Source organism: Aquarana catesbeiana, linkage group LG06, assembly GCF_042186555.1.
Source record: "Aquarana catesbeiana isolate 2022-GZ linkage group LG06, ASM4218655v1, whole genome shotgun sequence".
Taxonomy (NCBI): domain Eukaryota; kingdom Metazoa; phylum Chordata; class Amphibia; order Anura; family Ranidae; genus Aquarana; species Aquarana catesbeiana.
Genome location: NC_133329.1, coordinates 146214299 through 146232909, shown reverse-complemented (window position 1 = coordinate 146232909; position 18611 = coordinate 146214299). Strand labels below are relative to the sequence as shown.

The 18611-nt window shown below is 45.5% G+C and overlaps 1 protein-coding gene across 2 annotated transcripts in view; it reads right to left on the bottom strand.

Moving 5' to 3' along the window:
* Positions 1–18611, bottom strand: part of USP42 (ubiquitin specific peptidase 42) — a 118490-nt gene that overhangs the window by 53313 nt on the left and 46566 nt on the right. For both annotated transcript variants that reach the window (XM_073591018.1, XM_073591019.1), the window contains 2 exons: positions 1956–2066; positions 1686–1788 (listed from right to left, as the gene is read on the bottom strand). In XM_073591018.1, coding sequence (XP_073447119.1) covers positions 1686–1788; positions 1956–2066 — 214 coding nt within the window. The remainder of the gene's footprint in view (positions 1–1685; positions 1789–1955; positions 2067–18611) is intronic.

Sequence of the window (18611 nt, the reverse complement as noted above, 5' to 3'; positions counted from 1 at the left end):
AATACAATATCACAGTGGGCAGGATTCCCCCATCCACCTCAAGAACAGGGTTCAACTGCACTTATGTGGAGGGGGAGTAAATAAAAGGAAATATTGCATATACAATTAAGATTGTAATTGTTATTAAAAATTACCCTTTTTTAGTCAGCAGCACTGTAAATTTTCTGTAAAATGCAATGCAATTTGGTAACCTGAAGGTGTTCTGTACACAGACAGTGTACAGAACAGCCCCAGAAATGTAATTTCCTGCTTGTGCAATTGACTTAGCAATTTTCCCAGAAGTCTGCACTAAGATACAAGTCAGATTTTGGGCATCTCCTGCAACAAAAAAATTTTGGTGAGATACTGCCAAAGGGAAATTATGTCTAGTAGGAAGCAGACCCTGCCACTATTCTAAGAGCCCTGCAGCAGTTATAAAATCACTTCCATACAGATTGACTTTGTACATGAACACGGAAATTATCTTTTCAGAACAAAAAAGACAGGAATCTACAATAAAGTTGGTTAAAATCCCTGCAATGTACATTGATCATCCAGAGGGGATTTTTTTTTTTTTTTTCTCTCAACAAAAGCATTAAAAGCTTAATTCAAAACAAAAAGGTTATTACGTTATGCCAAGAGAACCTAAAATTTGAGACAAAATTCTGAATGGCACCCCCATGCATCCAAAAATGCAGTGAGTATGCGGGTACCGCTGGGAAATTGTACAAAAGCACCATGCGATTTCCCAGCTGGTGAAATTTTTGAATGGTGTAGGAATCTTTTCCTGCAGGAAACACAGGCACAGCAGTCCAATTCAAATGAGTGGGCTGCCATGCCCCCACAAATGTGGGCCCGCAAACCCACGTGGATGTGAACCAGGCCTCACACCAGCCCTCAGGACACAGATTTTCCTAAATAAATTCAATTAGACAAATGTGTGAATCTTCTGGTAAAGGGTGTGAAAACACTTAAATACACCATCAAGTATCCTTGCAGGCTCTTGAATCACATTTTACAACTTGCTATTGGTATTAGCAATCTGTAAGAAAAAGGATTGCAGAAAGAACCAACCCAGACTGGCTTGGGTAGGAAGGTAGGTCTGTGTTTCAACACTGCCTTGTCCTTGTGAAATGAAAAATAATCAAAAATAACCCTTTCCTTCAGGACGCGGGATTCAACAGCCATGCCATTAAAGGGCAAGTCCACCTTCTGCACAAAAAAAAAAAAAAAAAAAAAAAAAAAGAAGGAATATATTCCTGCAAACGAGCTGGCAATGCATTGTAACTGAGATAGGTAGATGAAAGAGCCAGGCTTCTGTCAGGGGGGTAATCCTAGACTCTCCTGTAAAAAAAAGTATAAACCGACTCTTAATTCCCGTGTTCCTCAACATGTGAGTAAGAAAGTAGGCTACAGCCCCTATTGATCATTTTTGCACATTAGCTAGAATTTATGTCAGGATCTATAGAATATATGAATCTACCTCATGCTGCTGAAACTGAAGTCTAAGTCAGCATAAACTGTCACGCTGTTTTCCCCCCATTTTCATAAGCAAGGCCAGATACATTCCATTGATGGAGGAAAAAAAAAAAATGAATCTTTATTCAATACAACCACATCACAGATTTTGATTTTTATCTTATTAAATACCAGGCTGTATCACTTTACTATGCATTTATATCTGTACCCCATATTGGTTAGCTTACCTGATGTAACCATTGAGACAAGATTTTTGCATTTCATCTACAGTATAACGAAGAAATTCATGAGCGTCCTCTTGACTCCCCAAACGGAAATGTTTTGCAATACCTACAAATTACAAGCACAAAGTCTTGCTTGGACACTGCTAAAACAGATCAACAGATTACTACCACTGTATCAACAATAGTGAAAGGCAGCTTATGACACCGAGGCATCCAAAGCTGCAATACAGTGTGTTTTATGGCTAACGGAGAAAGATATAATTGTGTACTTACGTCTTAAGTCATTAATAACACCTGTTGGCTTGATGACATTGCCTGTGTTAGACAAAGCCTGAACGATGTGAGACTGCATAACACACATCATACAGAAATCTTGCTCCCGACCTAAAAGTAAACGTATTAAAATGCCATTAAGAACAATATAATTACATTTTTAAAGTTGACAAACCTAAGTCACATAAAAAATAAAAAAAATATATACAGAAAAGGAAGTATTGGGACAAGATTGCTGATAAGCTGTCTTGGTAGGTATCCATTTGATAAAAACCCAAATGAATTACTGTGGGACAGGCAGAAGAAAAAACCTGTTTGGTTATTTAGTTCTTTACTTATCAAAGGAGAAAGCTATATGTACTTTATCCAGAATGCTTAAAACATTACAGACATTAGTCTATTAACTCAATAAATTGCATATTATTGAAAAAAAATTAAAAGGCAAAAGCAGAACCGTTTACCAGTGATCAATTAAAAACCAAGTTATAAAGTGACAATTTTATACTGCAATTTGTCCCATCTTTCACAATATCAAATGACATTAAGGTTCTGCTGCAAAGCAAATTTAAAATGTTTAAATTATTAGTACATGGAACAGCCAAAATGCTTTATTTCCATTTTTGGATAACCCTGTGGAATGAATTATTAGAACTTGTCTACTTTACAGTTATTCAAGACTTTATTAGATTTTCCCCACTTTCTACCCCTTCAGTTCCTGCCTGGTAAACACTGTCAACAGGAAATGTAGCCTATCGTAGCAGTAAAAACTGACAGGGATTTTAACCGTGCCCCACTGTTCAAACTTAGGGGAAAAGTTCTGGATAGATAGCATAAAAGTTTTTTTTTTTGTTAAAAACACACACACACACACACACACACACACACACACACACACACACACGCGCGCGCGAAGCAATGCTTTCAAAAATATATATTTAACTATTTTAATCAATTTACAAAATGCAAAGTGAGCAAAAAGGAGAAAAAATCTAAATAAAAAAATTAGTGCAATTACCCTTTGGCATAAAACCAGAATCAATTCCTACACTTGCACACCTACACAAAAGTCAGGGATTTTGTAGGATTAGGCTGGGTTCACACTGGTGCGACGCGACAGCCGTCCTACTTTGGATCCGACTTTGCCCTGCGACATGAAGCCGGCATGTGTCCGACTTTCAATGAACGGGGATCCGACTTGGATCCCCGCCAATGCCGGCACTGTGTTTGGTATGAATCTTTAGGGGGGAACTCCGCGCCAAATTTTAAATAAAAAACCGGCATGGGTTCCCCCTCCAGAGGCATACCAGGCCCTTGGGTCTGGTATGGACCTTGAGGGGAACCCCCTACACCGAAAAAACGGCGTGGGGGGTCGCCCCCAATCCATACCAGACCCTTATCCGAGCACGCAGCCCGGCCGGACAGGAATGGGGGTGGGGACGAGCGAGCGCCCCCCCCCCCCTCCTGAACCGTACCAGGCCGCATGCCCTCAACATGGGGGGTGGTGCCTTGGGGGAGGGGGGCGCGCTGCGGCCCCCCCACCCCAAAGCACCTTGTCCCCATGTCGACGAGGACAAGGGCCTCTTCCCGACAACCCTGGCCGTTGGTTGTCGGGGTCTGCGGGCGGGGGGCTTATCGGAATCCGGGAGCCCCCTTTAATAAGGGAGCCCCCAGATCCCGGCCCCCCACCCTATGTGAATGAGTATGGGGTACAGCGTACCCCTACCCATTCACCTAGGAAAAAAGTGTCAATTTAAAAAAAAACACTACACAGATTTTTAAAGCATTTTATTAGACAGCTCCGGGGGGTCTTCTTCCGACTTCGGGGGTCTCTCCGGTTCTTCTCCACGCTCTCCGGATCTTCTGCCGGGCTCCTCCACTCTCTTCTGCTCTTTTGCCGCTCTTTTGCTAAAGCGGAGGAGCCCGGTCTTCAATCTTCTGCCTTCTGCCTTCTGCCCTCTTCTCCTGATGTTGACACGACGCTCTCTGGGGCTAGAATGCTCTCTGTGCGCTCTGCTCTGACTTATATAGGCGGTGACCCCGCCCCCTTATGCCGTCACAGTCCCTGGGCATGCTGGGACTGTGACGTTTTAGGGGGCGTGGTCATCACCCGATGACCACGCCCCCTAAAACGTCACAGTCCCAGCATGCCCAGGGACTGTGACGGCATAAGGGGGCGGGGTCACCGCCTATATAAGTCAGAGCAGAGCGCACAGAGAGCATTCTAGCCCCAGAGAGCGTCGTGTCAACATCAGGAGAAGAGGGCAGAAGGCAGAAGATTGAAGACCGGGCTCCTCCGCTTTAGCAAAAGAGCGGCAAAAGAGCAGAAGAGAGCGGAGGAGCCCGGCAGAAGATCCGGAGAGCGTGGAGAAGAACCGGAGAGACCCCCGAAGTCGGAAGAAGACCCCCCGGAGCTGTCTAAAAAAAAACACTACACAGATTTTTAAAGCATTTTATTAAATTGACACTTTTTTCCTAGGTGAATGGGTAGGGGTACGCTGTACCCCATACTCATTCACATAGGGTGGGGGGCCGGGATCTGGGGGCTCCCTTATTAAAGGGGGCTCCCGGATTCCGATAAGCCCCCCGCCCGCAAACCCCGACAACCAACGGCCAGGGTTGTCGGGAAGAGGCCCTTGTCCTCATCGACATGGGGACAAGGTGCTTTGGGGTGGGGGGGGCCGCAGCGCGCCCCCCTCCCCCAAGGCAACAACCCCCCATGTTGAGGGCATGCGGCCTGGTACGGTTCAGGAGGGGGGGGGGCGCTCGCTCGTCCCCACCCCCATTCCTGTCCGGCCGGGCTGCGTGCTCGGATAAGGGTCTGGTATGGATTGGGGGGACCCCCCACGCCGCCTTTTCGGCGTAGGGGGTTCCCCTCAAGTTCCATACCAGACCCAAGGGCCTGGTATGCTCTTGGAGGGGGAACCCATGCCGGATTTTTATCTAAAATTTGGCGCGGAGTTCCCCCTCAAGATGATCTGAGCACAAGTCGCGTGCCGAAGTCGGATCATGCGAGACGGCAATCCGACTTTGATCCGACTTCAATGATAGTCAATAGGCTGAAGTAGGATCAAAGTCGGACCAAAGTAGTACAGGGAGCATTTCTAAAGTCGGAACGACTTGTGTCGGACCAGTTAGGACGGCTCCCATAGGGAAACATTAAATTTCACACGTCATGCGACATGAGCTCCCAATGTCGGAGCGTTTGTCGGACCAATGTGAACCCAGCCTTAGGCTGGGTTCACACTGGTGCGACACGACAGCCGTCCTACTTTGGATCCGACTTTGCCCTGCGACATGAAGCCGGCATGTGTCCGACTTTCAATGAACGGGGATCCGACTTGGATCCCCGCCAATGCCGGCACTGTGTTTGGTATGAATCTTTAGGGGGGAACTCCGCGCCAAATTTTAAATAAAAAACCGGCATGGGTTCCCCCTCCAAGAGCATACCAGGCCCTTGGGTCTGGTATGGACCTTGAGGGGAACCCCCTACGCCGAAAAAACGGCGTGGGGGGGTCGCCCCCAATCCATACCAGACCCTTATCCGAGCACGCAGCCCGGCCGGACAGGAATGGGGGTGGGGACGAGCGAGCGCCCCCCCCCCCCCTCCTGAACCGTACCAGGCCGCATGCCCTCAACATGGGGGGTGGTGCCTTGGGGGAGGGGGCGCGCTGCGGCCCCCCCACCCCAAAGCACCTTGTCCCCATGTTGATGAGGACAAGGGCCTCTTCCCGACAACCCTGGCCGTTGGTTGTCGGGGTCTGCGGGCGGGTGGCTTATCGGAATCCGGGAGCCCCCTTTAATAAGGGAGCCCCCAGATCCCGGCCCCCCACCCTATGTGAATGAGTATGGGGTACAGCGTACCCCTACCCATTCACCTAGGAAAAAAGTGTCAATTTAAAAAAAAACACTACACAGATTTTTAAAGCATTTTATTAGACAGCTCCGGGGGTCTTCTTCCGACTTCGGGGGTCTCTCCGGTTCTTCTCCACGCTCTCCGGATCTTCTGCCAGGCTCCTCCGCTCTCTTCTGCTCTTTTGCCGCTCTTTTGCTAAAGCGGAGGAGCCTGGTCTTCAATCTTCTGCCTTCTGCCTTCTGCCCTCTTCTCCTGATGTTGACACGACGCTCTCTGGGGCTAGAATGCTCTCTGTGCGCTCTGCTCTGACTTATATAGGCGGTGACCCCGCCCCCTTATGCCGTCACAGTCCCTGGGCATGCTGGGACTGTGACGGCATAAGGGGGCGTGGTCATCGGGTGATGACCATGCCCCCTAAAACGTCACAGTCCCAGCATGCCCAGGGACTGTGACGGCATAAGGGGGCGGGGTCACCGCCTATATAAGTCAGAGCAGAGCGCACAGAGAGCATTCTAGCCCCAGAGAGCGTCGTGTCAACATCAGGAGAAGAGGGCAGAAGGCAGAAGGCAGAAGATTGAAGACCAGGCTCCTCCGCTTTAGCAAAAGAGCGGCAAAAGAGCAGAAGAGAGCGGAGGAGCCTGGCAGAAGATCCGGAGAGCGTGGAGAAGAACCGGAGAGACCCCCGAAGTCGGAAGAAGACCCCCGGAGCTGTCTAATAAAATGCTTTAAAAATCTGTGTAGTGTTTTTTTTTTTAAATTGACACTTTTTTCCTAGGTGAATGGGTAGGGGTACGCTGTACCCCATACTCATTCACATAGGGTGGGGGGCCGGGATCTGGGGGCTCCCTTATTAAAGGGGGCTCCCGGATTCCGATAAGCCCCCCGCCCGCAGACCCCGACAACCAACGGCCAGGGTTGTCGGGAAGAGGCCCTTGTCCTCATCAACATGGGGACAAGGTGCTTTGGGGTGGGGGGGCCGCAGCGCGCCCCCTCCCCCAAAGCACCAACCCCCCATGTTGAGGGCATGCGGCCTGGTACGGTTCAGGAGGGGGGGGGGGCGCTCGCTCGTCCCCACCCCCATTCCTGTCCGGCCGGGCTGCGTGCTCGGATAAGGGTCTGGTATGGATTGGGGGGGACCCCCACGCAGTTTTTATCGGCGTAGGGGGTTCCCCTCAAGGTCCATACCAGACCCAAGGGCCTGGTATGCTCTTGGAGGGGGAACCCATGCCGGTTTTTTATTTAAAATTTGGCGCGGAGTTCCCCCTCAAGAACATCTGAGCACAAGTCGCGTGCCAAAGTCGGATCATGCAAGACGGCAATCCGACTTTGATCCGACTTCAATGATAGTCAATAGGCTGAAGTAGGATCAAAGTCGGACCAAAGTAGTACAGGGAGCATTTCTAAAGTCGGAACGACTTGTGTCGGACCAGTTAGGACGGCTCCCATAGGGAAACATTAAATTTCACACGTCATGCGACATGAGCTCCCAATGTCGGAGCGTTTGTCGGACCAGTGTGAACCCAGCCTTAGAGTCAGATGTATGATTAACCAATTATATCAAGCAGGTGCTAATGATCACCAATTTCATATGCAAGTTGAAACAGTCAATAACTGAAACAGCTGTGTAGAAAGCTTAAAGGCCAGGTTCACCCTTTTTTTTTCTAAATTCCAGCTCCCTTATGTACAGATATACCATTAATGTACTTATTCTGCAAAAAGAAAACAGCTTTCCATAAATTCTACACAAGCTTACTTCACTGTCTCCATAGCTGTGTAACCCTTTCACGCAGACCGTACGCAAATACGAAGCCTTCAGCTTGAAGGGGTTGTACTGTGGTGATGCCTGCAGCTGCACGCATCACCCCGGTACCGTTTTTTTTTTTTTGTTTTTTTTTTAGAGCAGGCAGTTGGCTTTCTTGGAACAACCGATGCGGCCAAGAAATCGACTTAGATCGGGTCTTGATTCTAGCAACTCAGAAGCGATGTCATGACATCACTTCCAGTTTACAAAAGACTTAAATGGCACCAAATTAAAAAAAAAGAAAAAAATTATATATATATATATATATATATATATATATATATATATATATATATATATATATATATATATATATATATATATATATATATATATATATATATATATATATATATATATATATATATATATGAATGATAGTATTCAAAACAGCCAAACTTGGCATTTTGAATACTTTTAAAGTGTAAAAGGAGGGATTTGGGGTCTTCTAGATCCCAGATCCCTCCATAAAGAGTACCTGAAACTGCCTATTACTGTCACAATGGATGTTTACATTCCTTCTGACAGCAATAAAAGTGATCAGAATGTTTTTTCCCTGAAAGGGACAGTGTAAAAAGAATAAAAAAAAAAAAAAAAGTTTAAAGTGCCCTATCCCTCCATGCTCACACGCAGAAGCGAACGCATACGCAAGTCGTGACCGCAAATGTAAACCGCATTCAAACCACACATCGTTCCAGCGAGAGCAATAATTCTAGCACAAGACCTCCTCTACCACCAAACTGGTAACCTGTAGAAATGTTTATAGTGTCACCTATGGAGATTTTTAAGTACCATAGTTTGTAGCCACTGCACGATAGTGCGCAATAAAGCATGACATGTTAGGTATCCATTTACTCGGCGTAACATCTTTCATATTATACAAAAACAATTGGGCTAACTTTACAGTTAGCCCAATGTATTTTTTACCAAAAAACTGCAGTTGAAAGACCGCTGCGCAAATACAGTGTGACATAAAATATTGCAACTATTGCCATTTTATTCTCTAGGGCAGTGATTGCGAACCTTGGCACCCCAGATGTTTTGTAACTACATTTCCCATGGTGCTCAACTACACTGCAGAGTGCAAGAGCATTATGGAAAATGTAGTTCCAAAACATCTGGGGTGCCAAGGTTCGCCATCACTGCTCTAGGGTCTCTGCCTAAAAAAAAAAGAAATATAATGTTTGAGGGTTCCAAGTAATTTTCTAGCAAAGAATACGGATTTTAACTTGTAAGCAACAAATGTCAGCAAAAGGCTTAGGCAGGAAGGGGTTAAAAACCCTGCTTGATTACTTCTGCCTTACTTCCTGGTTAGACTTTAGGTCTTGAAACAGAAAGGAGCTGACACAAGTCCTTCCTGTGTCATGACCTAAAGTCTGACCAGGAAGTAAGGCAGAAGTAATCGAGCATTATGTTTAAACAGCTAAGAAGAGTGAGGCTGCATTCACACCTGAGCGTATCGTTTTCAGGCAAAAAGGCGCACGTTTTTACTATGATTTTTGCCGCAACTTTGTACATGTCAAATCGTCACTAATATAAAAAGAAGAAACGCGCCTGTAATCTGCCTAAAAAGAAGCTCCAGAACTTGTTTGAGCTTCAGGCGTTTGAGTGGAGATGTGAACCATCTCCATAGAGAACAATTGATTCCCCCCCCCCCCCCTTCAGCGTTCTGTAGCTTGAGGCTTCAAGCTAAAAAATGCTCAAGTGTGTGACTGGGGCCTGAGGTAACCCTGTGTATTATTGATGGAAAGTGGTTTTATTTTTGCAAAATAAGTACATTAATGCTATATTGGTACATAGATGGAATTTAGAGAAGAAAAAAAAAGGTGAACTTGGCGCCTTTAAAATTGGGGAGGAACAGTCAAACTCTGCTGCCAAGGTGAGGTTGTGAGAGAGCACAGCAAGGTCTCTCCAAGGCAAAGATTCCAAAGCAGATTGGGGAGTCAAGATGTGCTGTTCGAGCTCTTTACAAGAAGCACAAAGAAACAGGCAACAATGAGGACCATAGATGTAGTGGTCGACCAAGGAAACTTAACGCAGCAGATAAAAGACACATCATGATTACTTCCCTTCAACATCACATGTCCAGCAGTGCCGTCAGCACAGAACTGGCAGAAAACAGTGGGACCCAGGTACACCCATCTACTGTCCTGAGAAGTCTGGCCATACCTTTGATGTGGCTACAAGGCTAAGTGACTCAACTATGCACAAAAACATAGGAACTGGGGTGCAAAAAAATGACAGCAGGTGCTCTGGACTGATGAGTCAAAATGTAAAATATGTGGCTGTAGCAAGAGGCAGTTTGTTCACCAAAAGGCTCTAAAGTGGTACAATAACGATGAAGCATGGTGGAGCTTCCTTCCAAGTTTAGGGCTGCTTTTCTGCAAATGGAGTTGGAGATATGGTCAGGATTAATGGTGTCCTCAATGTTAAGAAATACAGGCAGATACTTATCCATCATGCCATACCATCAGGGAGTCATGTAATTGGCCCCAAATGTGTTCTGCTGCAGGACAACAACCCCAAACATAAAGCCAATGTCATTGAGAACTATCTTCAGCGTAAAGAACATGGGAGTCTTGGAAGTGATGGTCTTGCCCCCACAGAGCCCTGATCTCAGTATCGAGGAACGATTTGAGGCAGCCTACATTCACAGAAAATCTGTTTAGCGTGCCAAGAATGGTGTGCAAGTGTACCTAGAATTGATGATGTTTTGAAGGCAAAAGGGTGGTCACACCAAATATCGATTTGGATTTCTCTTCTGTTCATTTACTTTCAATTTTGTCAATTGATAAAAATATACACATCTTTCTCAAACACTCCTAACTTACAGCATTTTTCACACCTTTAAACTTCTGCACAGTAGTTTTTATATACAGTGGGGCAAAAAAGTATTTAGTCAGCCACCAACTGTGCAAGTTCTCCCACTTAAAAAGATGAGAGAGGTCTGTAATTGTCATCATATGTATACCTCAACTATGAGAGACAAAATGTGGAAACAAATCCAGACAATCACATTGTCTGATTTTTGAAAGAATTTATTTGCAAATTATGGTGGAAAATAAGCATTTGGTCACCTACAAACAAGCAAGATTACTGGCACTCACAGACGTGTATCTTTTTCTTTAAGAGGCTCCTCTGTCCTCCACTCATTACCTGTATTAATGGCACCTGTTTGAACTTGTTATCAGTATAAAAGACACCTGTCCACAACCTCTAACAGTCACACTCCAAACTCCACTATGGTGAAGACCAAAGAGCTGTCGAAGGACACCAGAAACAAAAATTGTAGACCTGCACCAGGCTGGGAAGACTGAATCTGCAATAGGCAAGCAGCTTGATGTGAAGAATTCAACTGTGGGAGCAATAATTAGAAAATGGAAGACATACAAGGCCACTGATAATCTCCCTGATCTGGGGCTCCACGCAAGATCTCACCCCATGGGGTCAAAATGATCACAAGAACGGTGAGCAAAAATCCCAGAACCACACGGGGGGACCTAGTGAATGACCCGCAGAGAGCTGGGACCAACATAACAAAGGCTACCATCAGTAACACACTACGCCGCCAGGGACTCAGATCCTGCAGTGCCAGACGTGTCCCCCTGCTTAAGCCAGTACATGTCCGGGCCCGTCTGAGGTTTGCTAGAGAGCATTTGGATGATCCAGAAGAGGATTGGGAGAATCTCATATGGTCAGATGAAACCAAAGTAGAACCGTTTGGTAGAAACACAACAAGAGAGGTTACCGAGTTGCAACCAAAGAACACCATACCTACTGTGAAGCATGGGGGTGCCAACATCATGCTTTGGGGCTGTTTCTCTGCAAAGGGAACAGGACCACTGATCCGTGTACATGAGAATGAATGGGGCCATGTATTGTGAGATTTTTAGTGCAAACCTCCTCCCATCAGCAAGGGCACTGAAGATGAAACGTGGCTGGGTCTTTCAGCATGACAATGAGCCCAAACACACTGCCCGGGCAACGAAGCAGTGGCTTCGTAAGAGGCATTTCAAGGTCCTGGAGTGGCCTATCCAGTCTCCAGATCTCAACCCCATAGAAAACCTTTGGAGGGAGTTGAAAGTCTGTGTTGCCCAGCGACAGCCCCAAAACATCACTGCTCTAGAGGAGAGCTGCATGGAGGAATGGGCCAACATACCAGCAACAGTGTGTGACAACCTTGTGACAGTGTTGCCAACCGTCCGTTAATTTATGGGCCGCCCGTAAATGTCTGTTACGGGCAACTGTGCCCATAAAAAAAGATGGCTGCTGGCCGACACCGCACGCACCATTCTGAAGCCACCCGAGCTCGGGAAATCTTGTACATGCTCAGCAGGGCGGGCGCATGCGCAGTGAAGTGATGGCGTCGCCTGGCGCACTTTTTGAATGTCAGGCGCCGCACTCCGTTCATCTCGCCAGTCGCCACAGTGACAGCGGAGGTCGGTCCTCTGTCGGTCTGTCTCTGCCTAGAAATGGAGCCTGTGAGGAGTCAGGGATTCCCACCACCACAGCACTGTGCCCCTACCTGCACCATCAGCCGAGTGGGTAGAGCGGAGGGGACTTCATGGTGGAGACAGTAAGTGGCTAGCAGACTATTATGCTGTCTGAGGGATGGAGACTGTCGGACCATAAACAGCAATGAACAGACCATTCACACAAGCAAGCCTGCAGACTCAAAGCTCTCAGGTGGAGATACAGCTCAAATCAAAGCCCTGGGCCGAGGTGGAGAGAGACTGTCACTGTAGGAGTTATTTATCATCTGTGGATAAAAGAAAAGGCAAAACACCGCGCTATACCATAAAAATTAATACATAAGGTGTACTGAAAAAAGCAATCAAAAAGTGACAAATTGTTCAAAAAACAACATAAAAGCAGCCGCTACAAAGTGTGATACGCACATACACAGTAAATAAAAATATAAAAAAGCAGCGCTGTGACAAAATTTGGTTATATATGATATAACAAACAAACAAGTGGGATATTAGGCCCAAATTAGGGGTAGACTCCAAGTTCATAAATTGGCATAAATATATGGGATGAACAATCCTATTCAGTATCGATCATAGATGGTGAATAAAAAAGATGAGGTAGGTGGAAATATTGAGTCCTTCACCGCACCACTGTGGTATAGTAAAATTATGCGCTTACCAAACGGCAAGCTTGGAAGAGCTTGCGACCTTAACCCGGTCGGGGCCTTTCAAGATGGACCATCAGAGAGGACCACACCACCTTAGCTTGGATTAAGCCCGCTGTTCCTCCAGTTACCACTCTAGGTGGAGATGTACCACTGGCTAGGGATAAACCTCAAGGGAGGTGTACCAAGAAAGAAGGAAAGGCAACATAGCGTAATCCTGCTTTACTTTTATTAAAAACAAAAGAGTTGCACTTACATTCGGAAAAGTATCAACAAACATATAAGCCGGCCGGCTAGAGAGCGATCGCCCGTCCTGTAGACTGTAAACAGTGGATGCAGCACGTCAGACGTACGTTTCGTCACACTCTGACGTCGTCTGGGGCACGCATACGTGCCCCAGACGACGTCAGAGTGTGACGAAACGTACGTCGGGCGTGCTGACGTGCTGCATCCACTGTTTACAGTCTACAGGACGGGCGATCGCTCTCTAGCCGGCCGGCTTATATGTTTGTTGATACTTTTCCGAATGTAAGTGCAACTCTTTTGTTTTTAATAAAAGTAAAGCAGGATTACGCTATGTTGCCTTTCCTTCTTTCTTGGTACACCTCCCTTGAGGTTTATCCCTAGCCAGTGGTACATCTCCACCTAGAGTGGTAACTGGAGGAACAGCGGGCTTAATCCAAGCTAAGGTGGTGTGGTCCTCTCTGATGGTCCATCTTGAAAGGCCCCGACCGGGTTAAGGTCGCAAGCTCTTCCAAGCTTGCCGTTTGGTAAGCGCATAATTTTACTATACCACAGTGGTGCGGTGAAGGACTCAATATTTCCACCTACCTCATCTTTTTTATTCACCATCTATGATCGATACTGAATAGGATTGTTCATCCCATATATTTATGCCAATTTATGAACTTGGAGTCTACCCCTAATTTGGGCCTAATATCCCACTTGTTTGTTTGTTATATCATATATAACCAAATTTTGTCACAGCGCTGCTTTTTTATATTTTTATTTATCATCTGTGCTACCTGCTGCAAGTCAAATTCAGCTTCATTGTGTGCTCATTCTTTCCCTCTTGTCCCTGAGCCAGGAAGAGTGGGCTGCTGGGGACCAGGCCTGCCTGGTGACTGTCACTTTCATGGAAGTCATCTGTGTTGCACTGCTGAAGTGCTGTCAGAGTCAGCCGTTTTCATATGTGCCCACATCTTGTCTTCCCTGAGCCGGGAGGGGGTAGCAGTCCGTTTGCTGGACACTGCAGCCTGAAGCTCTTTTGCTGTCGGGGGCAAAGGCTGTGTCCATCAGTGGGGGCAAAGGCTGTGTCTGTGTGTGCGTGCGCATGTGTCTCTGTGTGGACTTGGCTGACAAAAAACTGATGGATTACAATAACCTGCCTTGCTATATAAAACAATGTTTTTTTTGCTTTCAGATCTACTTGAAATCACATTACTAACTGTATATTGTAGTTTGTAGATTAAATACCGAAATTTGCACTTAAAACTGCAATTCAGGAACTTTTTGAAATGTCAGTAAAAACGTGGCTGTGCCAGTAAATTTTGGGTGTTGCACCAGTAAATTTCAGCTTGGTAGGTTGGCAGCACTGCCTTGTGAAGACTTACAGAAAAAGTTTGATCTCTGTCATTGCCAACAAAGGATATATAACAAAGTATGAAGATGAACTTTTGACAAAAAACTTATTTTCCACCATAATTTGCAAATAAATTATTTCAGAAATCAGACCATGTGATTGGATTTGTTTCCACATTTTGTCTCTCATAGTTGAGGTATACCTATGATGACAATTACAGGCCTCTCTCATCTTTTTAAGTGGGAGAACTTGCACAATTGGTGGCTGACTAAATACTTTTTTGCCCCATGGTACACACACACACACACACACTTTATGGTTTGATTCATGTGTAAAATAGTGGAATTTTTATACCTACCGTAAAACACATTTCTTGGAGTTAATTAAGGGACAATTCAGACACAGTCGAGTTTTACAACTAGAGGATTAGACGATAGCAAGCATAAAAAGCACTAGCCAGCCCCCAGTATTTCCACTCCTCTACCCAGCATCCCTCAGTTTTGTAGTAAGCAGAACTCAAGGCACAAACAAAAAACCCAGAAGGTGGGACCAGTGTCACTCCACTGCAAAAATCCCATGTTCTCATTCATTGAGGGGCATAGGAATTCAGATACAGTCAGGTTATCTAAAAGCAGTACATCTGAGGGACTGGACAACACAGCAAACAAACACTATAGGCCTCACTAGGAGGAAAGTCGATCGCCTGCAATCCAGGAGCTTACTGAGGAACCAATGGCCAAATCTGAAGGGATGAGGTAAACCAGACACAGGAACCTGACAACACAACCAAGAGGAAAGTAGAGGATCAACCTGCTGCTCCAAAACATAACTGCATCTCTGCCAGAGGGAAATGATAGCACATGGAACAAACATCGAACCTAAACCAGCAAAAGGCTGAATAACTAGAACCCAAAAAAAAAAAAAAAAAAAACCACACACGGTGGACCAATAACCAAACCAAAATAGAGGGGGCCAACAACATGATGTGGTCAACCCCTACGAGGGAAACAGGTTTGTAAAGAACCCAACACAAGACATGCCCAGGTAAAAGCACTAGTCAGTCTACATGGAGAGGCCAAAAGTCTGTCATCCCTAGCCCTTCTGGTCAAAGGGATAAAACTCTGATTAAGGAAGGCTGCCCAACCAGACAACCAGGCTCACTAAGCAAAGTAAACTAGAGAATATAAGATTAGTGCATCCTAATAACCCACAAAGGAGTAAGGAGACCCCTGAGTCCACTAGTGAACCCAAGGATGCGATTCCGCAAAGACAACATGACAAAAAGGAAGAGACCATTCACAAATGGTACCTGCAGCACAATGATAGGGTGCTTCATCTACTGACAATCCAGGGGGAGACACAGGGTTTCCAAGACAAACTCTCCATTCACAGGAAATATCAGAGGTGAAGCTGTTACTGGTTGAGGAGGCACAGAATCAAAAAACGAGAGTCTTCTCAAGGCACCAACTGAACAGGGCTAATATGACCAGCATCACCCAGTACAGGGGTCAACCAACTTACTCTGTCGCAGAGGGGACTTCCAGAGATGGCATGCAAAAAACCTATATGGGACTCAGACGTGAAGAGAACCAGACAGGCCTGTGGGGAAGGGTTACTGAAGCAAGTAAAATGCCCCAGGAACTGTAAAGCAGGGTACATACCATTCATATTTTTTTGTGCAACCCATGCAAGGTTAGTTCAGCAATCTCTCCGGCTGAGCTGTTGTGTTCTGACAAGGGGACAGCCCCCCACCAGAACACTCCGACTGGGAGTCGGTCGGATGCTGGTTTTCCAGCATGCACGACAGACCAACATACACACGGGCTGAATGTCGGGAGTTTATTTTTTTTAACCACTTCAATACCAGGCACTTAGACACCTTCCTGCCCAGGCCAATTTTCAGCTTTCAGCGCTGTCGCAATTTGAATGACAATTGCGCGGTCATACAACACTGTACCCAAATGAATTTTTTATCATTTTGTTCCCACAAATAGAGCTTTCTTTTGCTGGTATTTGATCACCGCTGTGGTTTTTATTTTTTGCACAACAAATAAAAAAAAGACCGAAAATTTTGAACCAAATGAGAAAGAGCAACTGAAGCACCAGAGCTGTATACAGAAGAGGGAGGCCACCAAAGAATTCTCCAGGATGCAGAGTCAGCCTCGCCTTTGAAGAAGTGGGGGTGTACCTTAAAGTGTTACTAAACCCAGCAATATGAAAATAGTTCATCTGCCCCCACCACAGCTTATAAATCTTTTTTACATTAAAATATTGCCACTATATACCTTTTTGGCTGATCTGTGTACCACAGTCAGTGATAAACTGCACAGTTTCTTCAGTGCTGAGAGTTCAGGAAGGAGATTTCCACTGCAGCTTGTATACACGCCTCATATGTGTGATGTCAATATCATGTGACCTGGCTAGTTAAGCACAACAAAATATTCTCTACAGCATAAAAGAGACAACTGAGCATGTGCAGGTCAGCTACTCTGCCTGTGTTAGCTGGCCTTCCCCAGATAGACAGTGCAGGGAGGGAAGGATCTATGCATACAAGATAAAAATAGCCTTTTTACACAATGCAGAGTTCTGGGGGCACCTGCTGCATAAGTAGAGGGGAAGAATTTAGCCAATTTCTTCCTAGACCATCTACATTCTATGAGCCAGAGCAGAGAGCCCTGCATATCAGTAAAGCTTGTCACAATCAATCGCATCTGGAGCATATTCCTCCTGAGTTCACCCCAGCAAAGGAGATCCCGATCGAGAGAACCCAGACATGGTTTAATTAAAATCAATGCCAACAGTGGACAAAGGGCAGAACCAAGAAGTTCAAGCGAGATTTGAGAAGGGATTCTGTCAGCTGAATTTAAAAAGCAAATCACACCTACCTCACTGCTGGTCCTCCCATTTAGGTGGCACATTGGCTGAACAGTGGAAATAGTCAACCTTGCAATGAATTCCCTTTCAAAAAAGGGAACATTTCCTGCACAAACTCAGACTGGATAACTCAGGGTGCTTCCACAGTTCATATAGGTGATGCAATGGAAAGGTCTTTGTGCAGCTGCAAGAGCTCTAAAATACCCAATGGTGGAGAAAGCTAGCTAATCCTACAAATGCAGGAGTAGAATGTACTGCTTCAAAAGGATTGGACACAACCCCCTGTAAATATGGGGAGACAGCAGGCAACTGCAGTGCATCAAACACACTCTTCAGAAATTGACTAATGAAACTGAATCTGAGCCAGTGATGGTCCCAGTGACCAATGGTCCAGCCTGATCTAAAGGCTCTGGAGGGTCAGAGACTCTGCAGGGGATGGTGTTGCAGCAGATTTAGGCCCTTTGCCATTAATGTATTGTGTGCGCGAAAAGTACACGTGGTCGAAAGCCTTAAGTAAAAAGGAGGAGGTCCCTGAAAACACGACCAGGAACTTTGTCCCACTTGACAAAGCTGAGAAAGATGCCAATGAAGATGACCTAACAATGGTTCCTTCAGATGATTTAGAGTAGACACCACCAAAACTGCTAGCAGAGTATGGGCTGGGGTCACCATCAGCAGCAGTACTGTCCCCTGTCTCTATGCAGACACATTGTGGCCACTTAGCAGTATGCAACTAAGTCCAAAGCATTAGGAAAGGCGTCAATTACTTGGGAACCCAAGGCAGACAGATGAAGGTGACCCAGTCACAAAGCGGTGGTAAATCCTGCTTGGTCATTTTTACCTACAGGTAAGCCTATAATAAGGCTTAAAAAACAGAAATAAAATTGCGCTAGTCAATATATGACATATACTAATAGTGCTTTGACACACTAAAAGAAAATCATAAAGTACATAGTGCAAAAATTGTAATAAAACAGTGAGATCACTAAATTAATAAGTCAGTCGTTCATATGATGAGAAAAGTCCAAAAAAGATGTATATATTCCACCAAGTGATTAGTATAGAGTCTTCTGTGGCACACCACATGTAGTAATCAGGGACTCTTACCAGATAATAGGGGCTACCTATCACTAGGATGGTCAAGTGAGCAAGCAGAATAACCTCTGCAGGGTATTGGAGCTTGATGCCTAAGGGCGATGGAACAGCAGATGGATCCTTCACTATAATCTCCCCTCGCACCAGGATATCCCAATCATCCAGGAAGAAGGGGTTCATAGCAGGAAAAGAAGCTCCAAATTGTGTGATATCATTTAACATATAATTTTATTGAGAGAGAGAGTCAAATGGCTACTTACATGACACAGTGGGGATGGAAAGTATTCAGACCCCCTTATATTTTTCACTCTGTTATA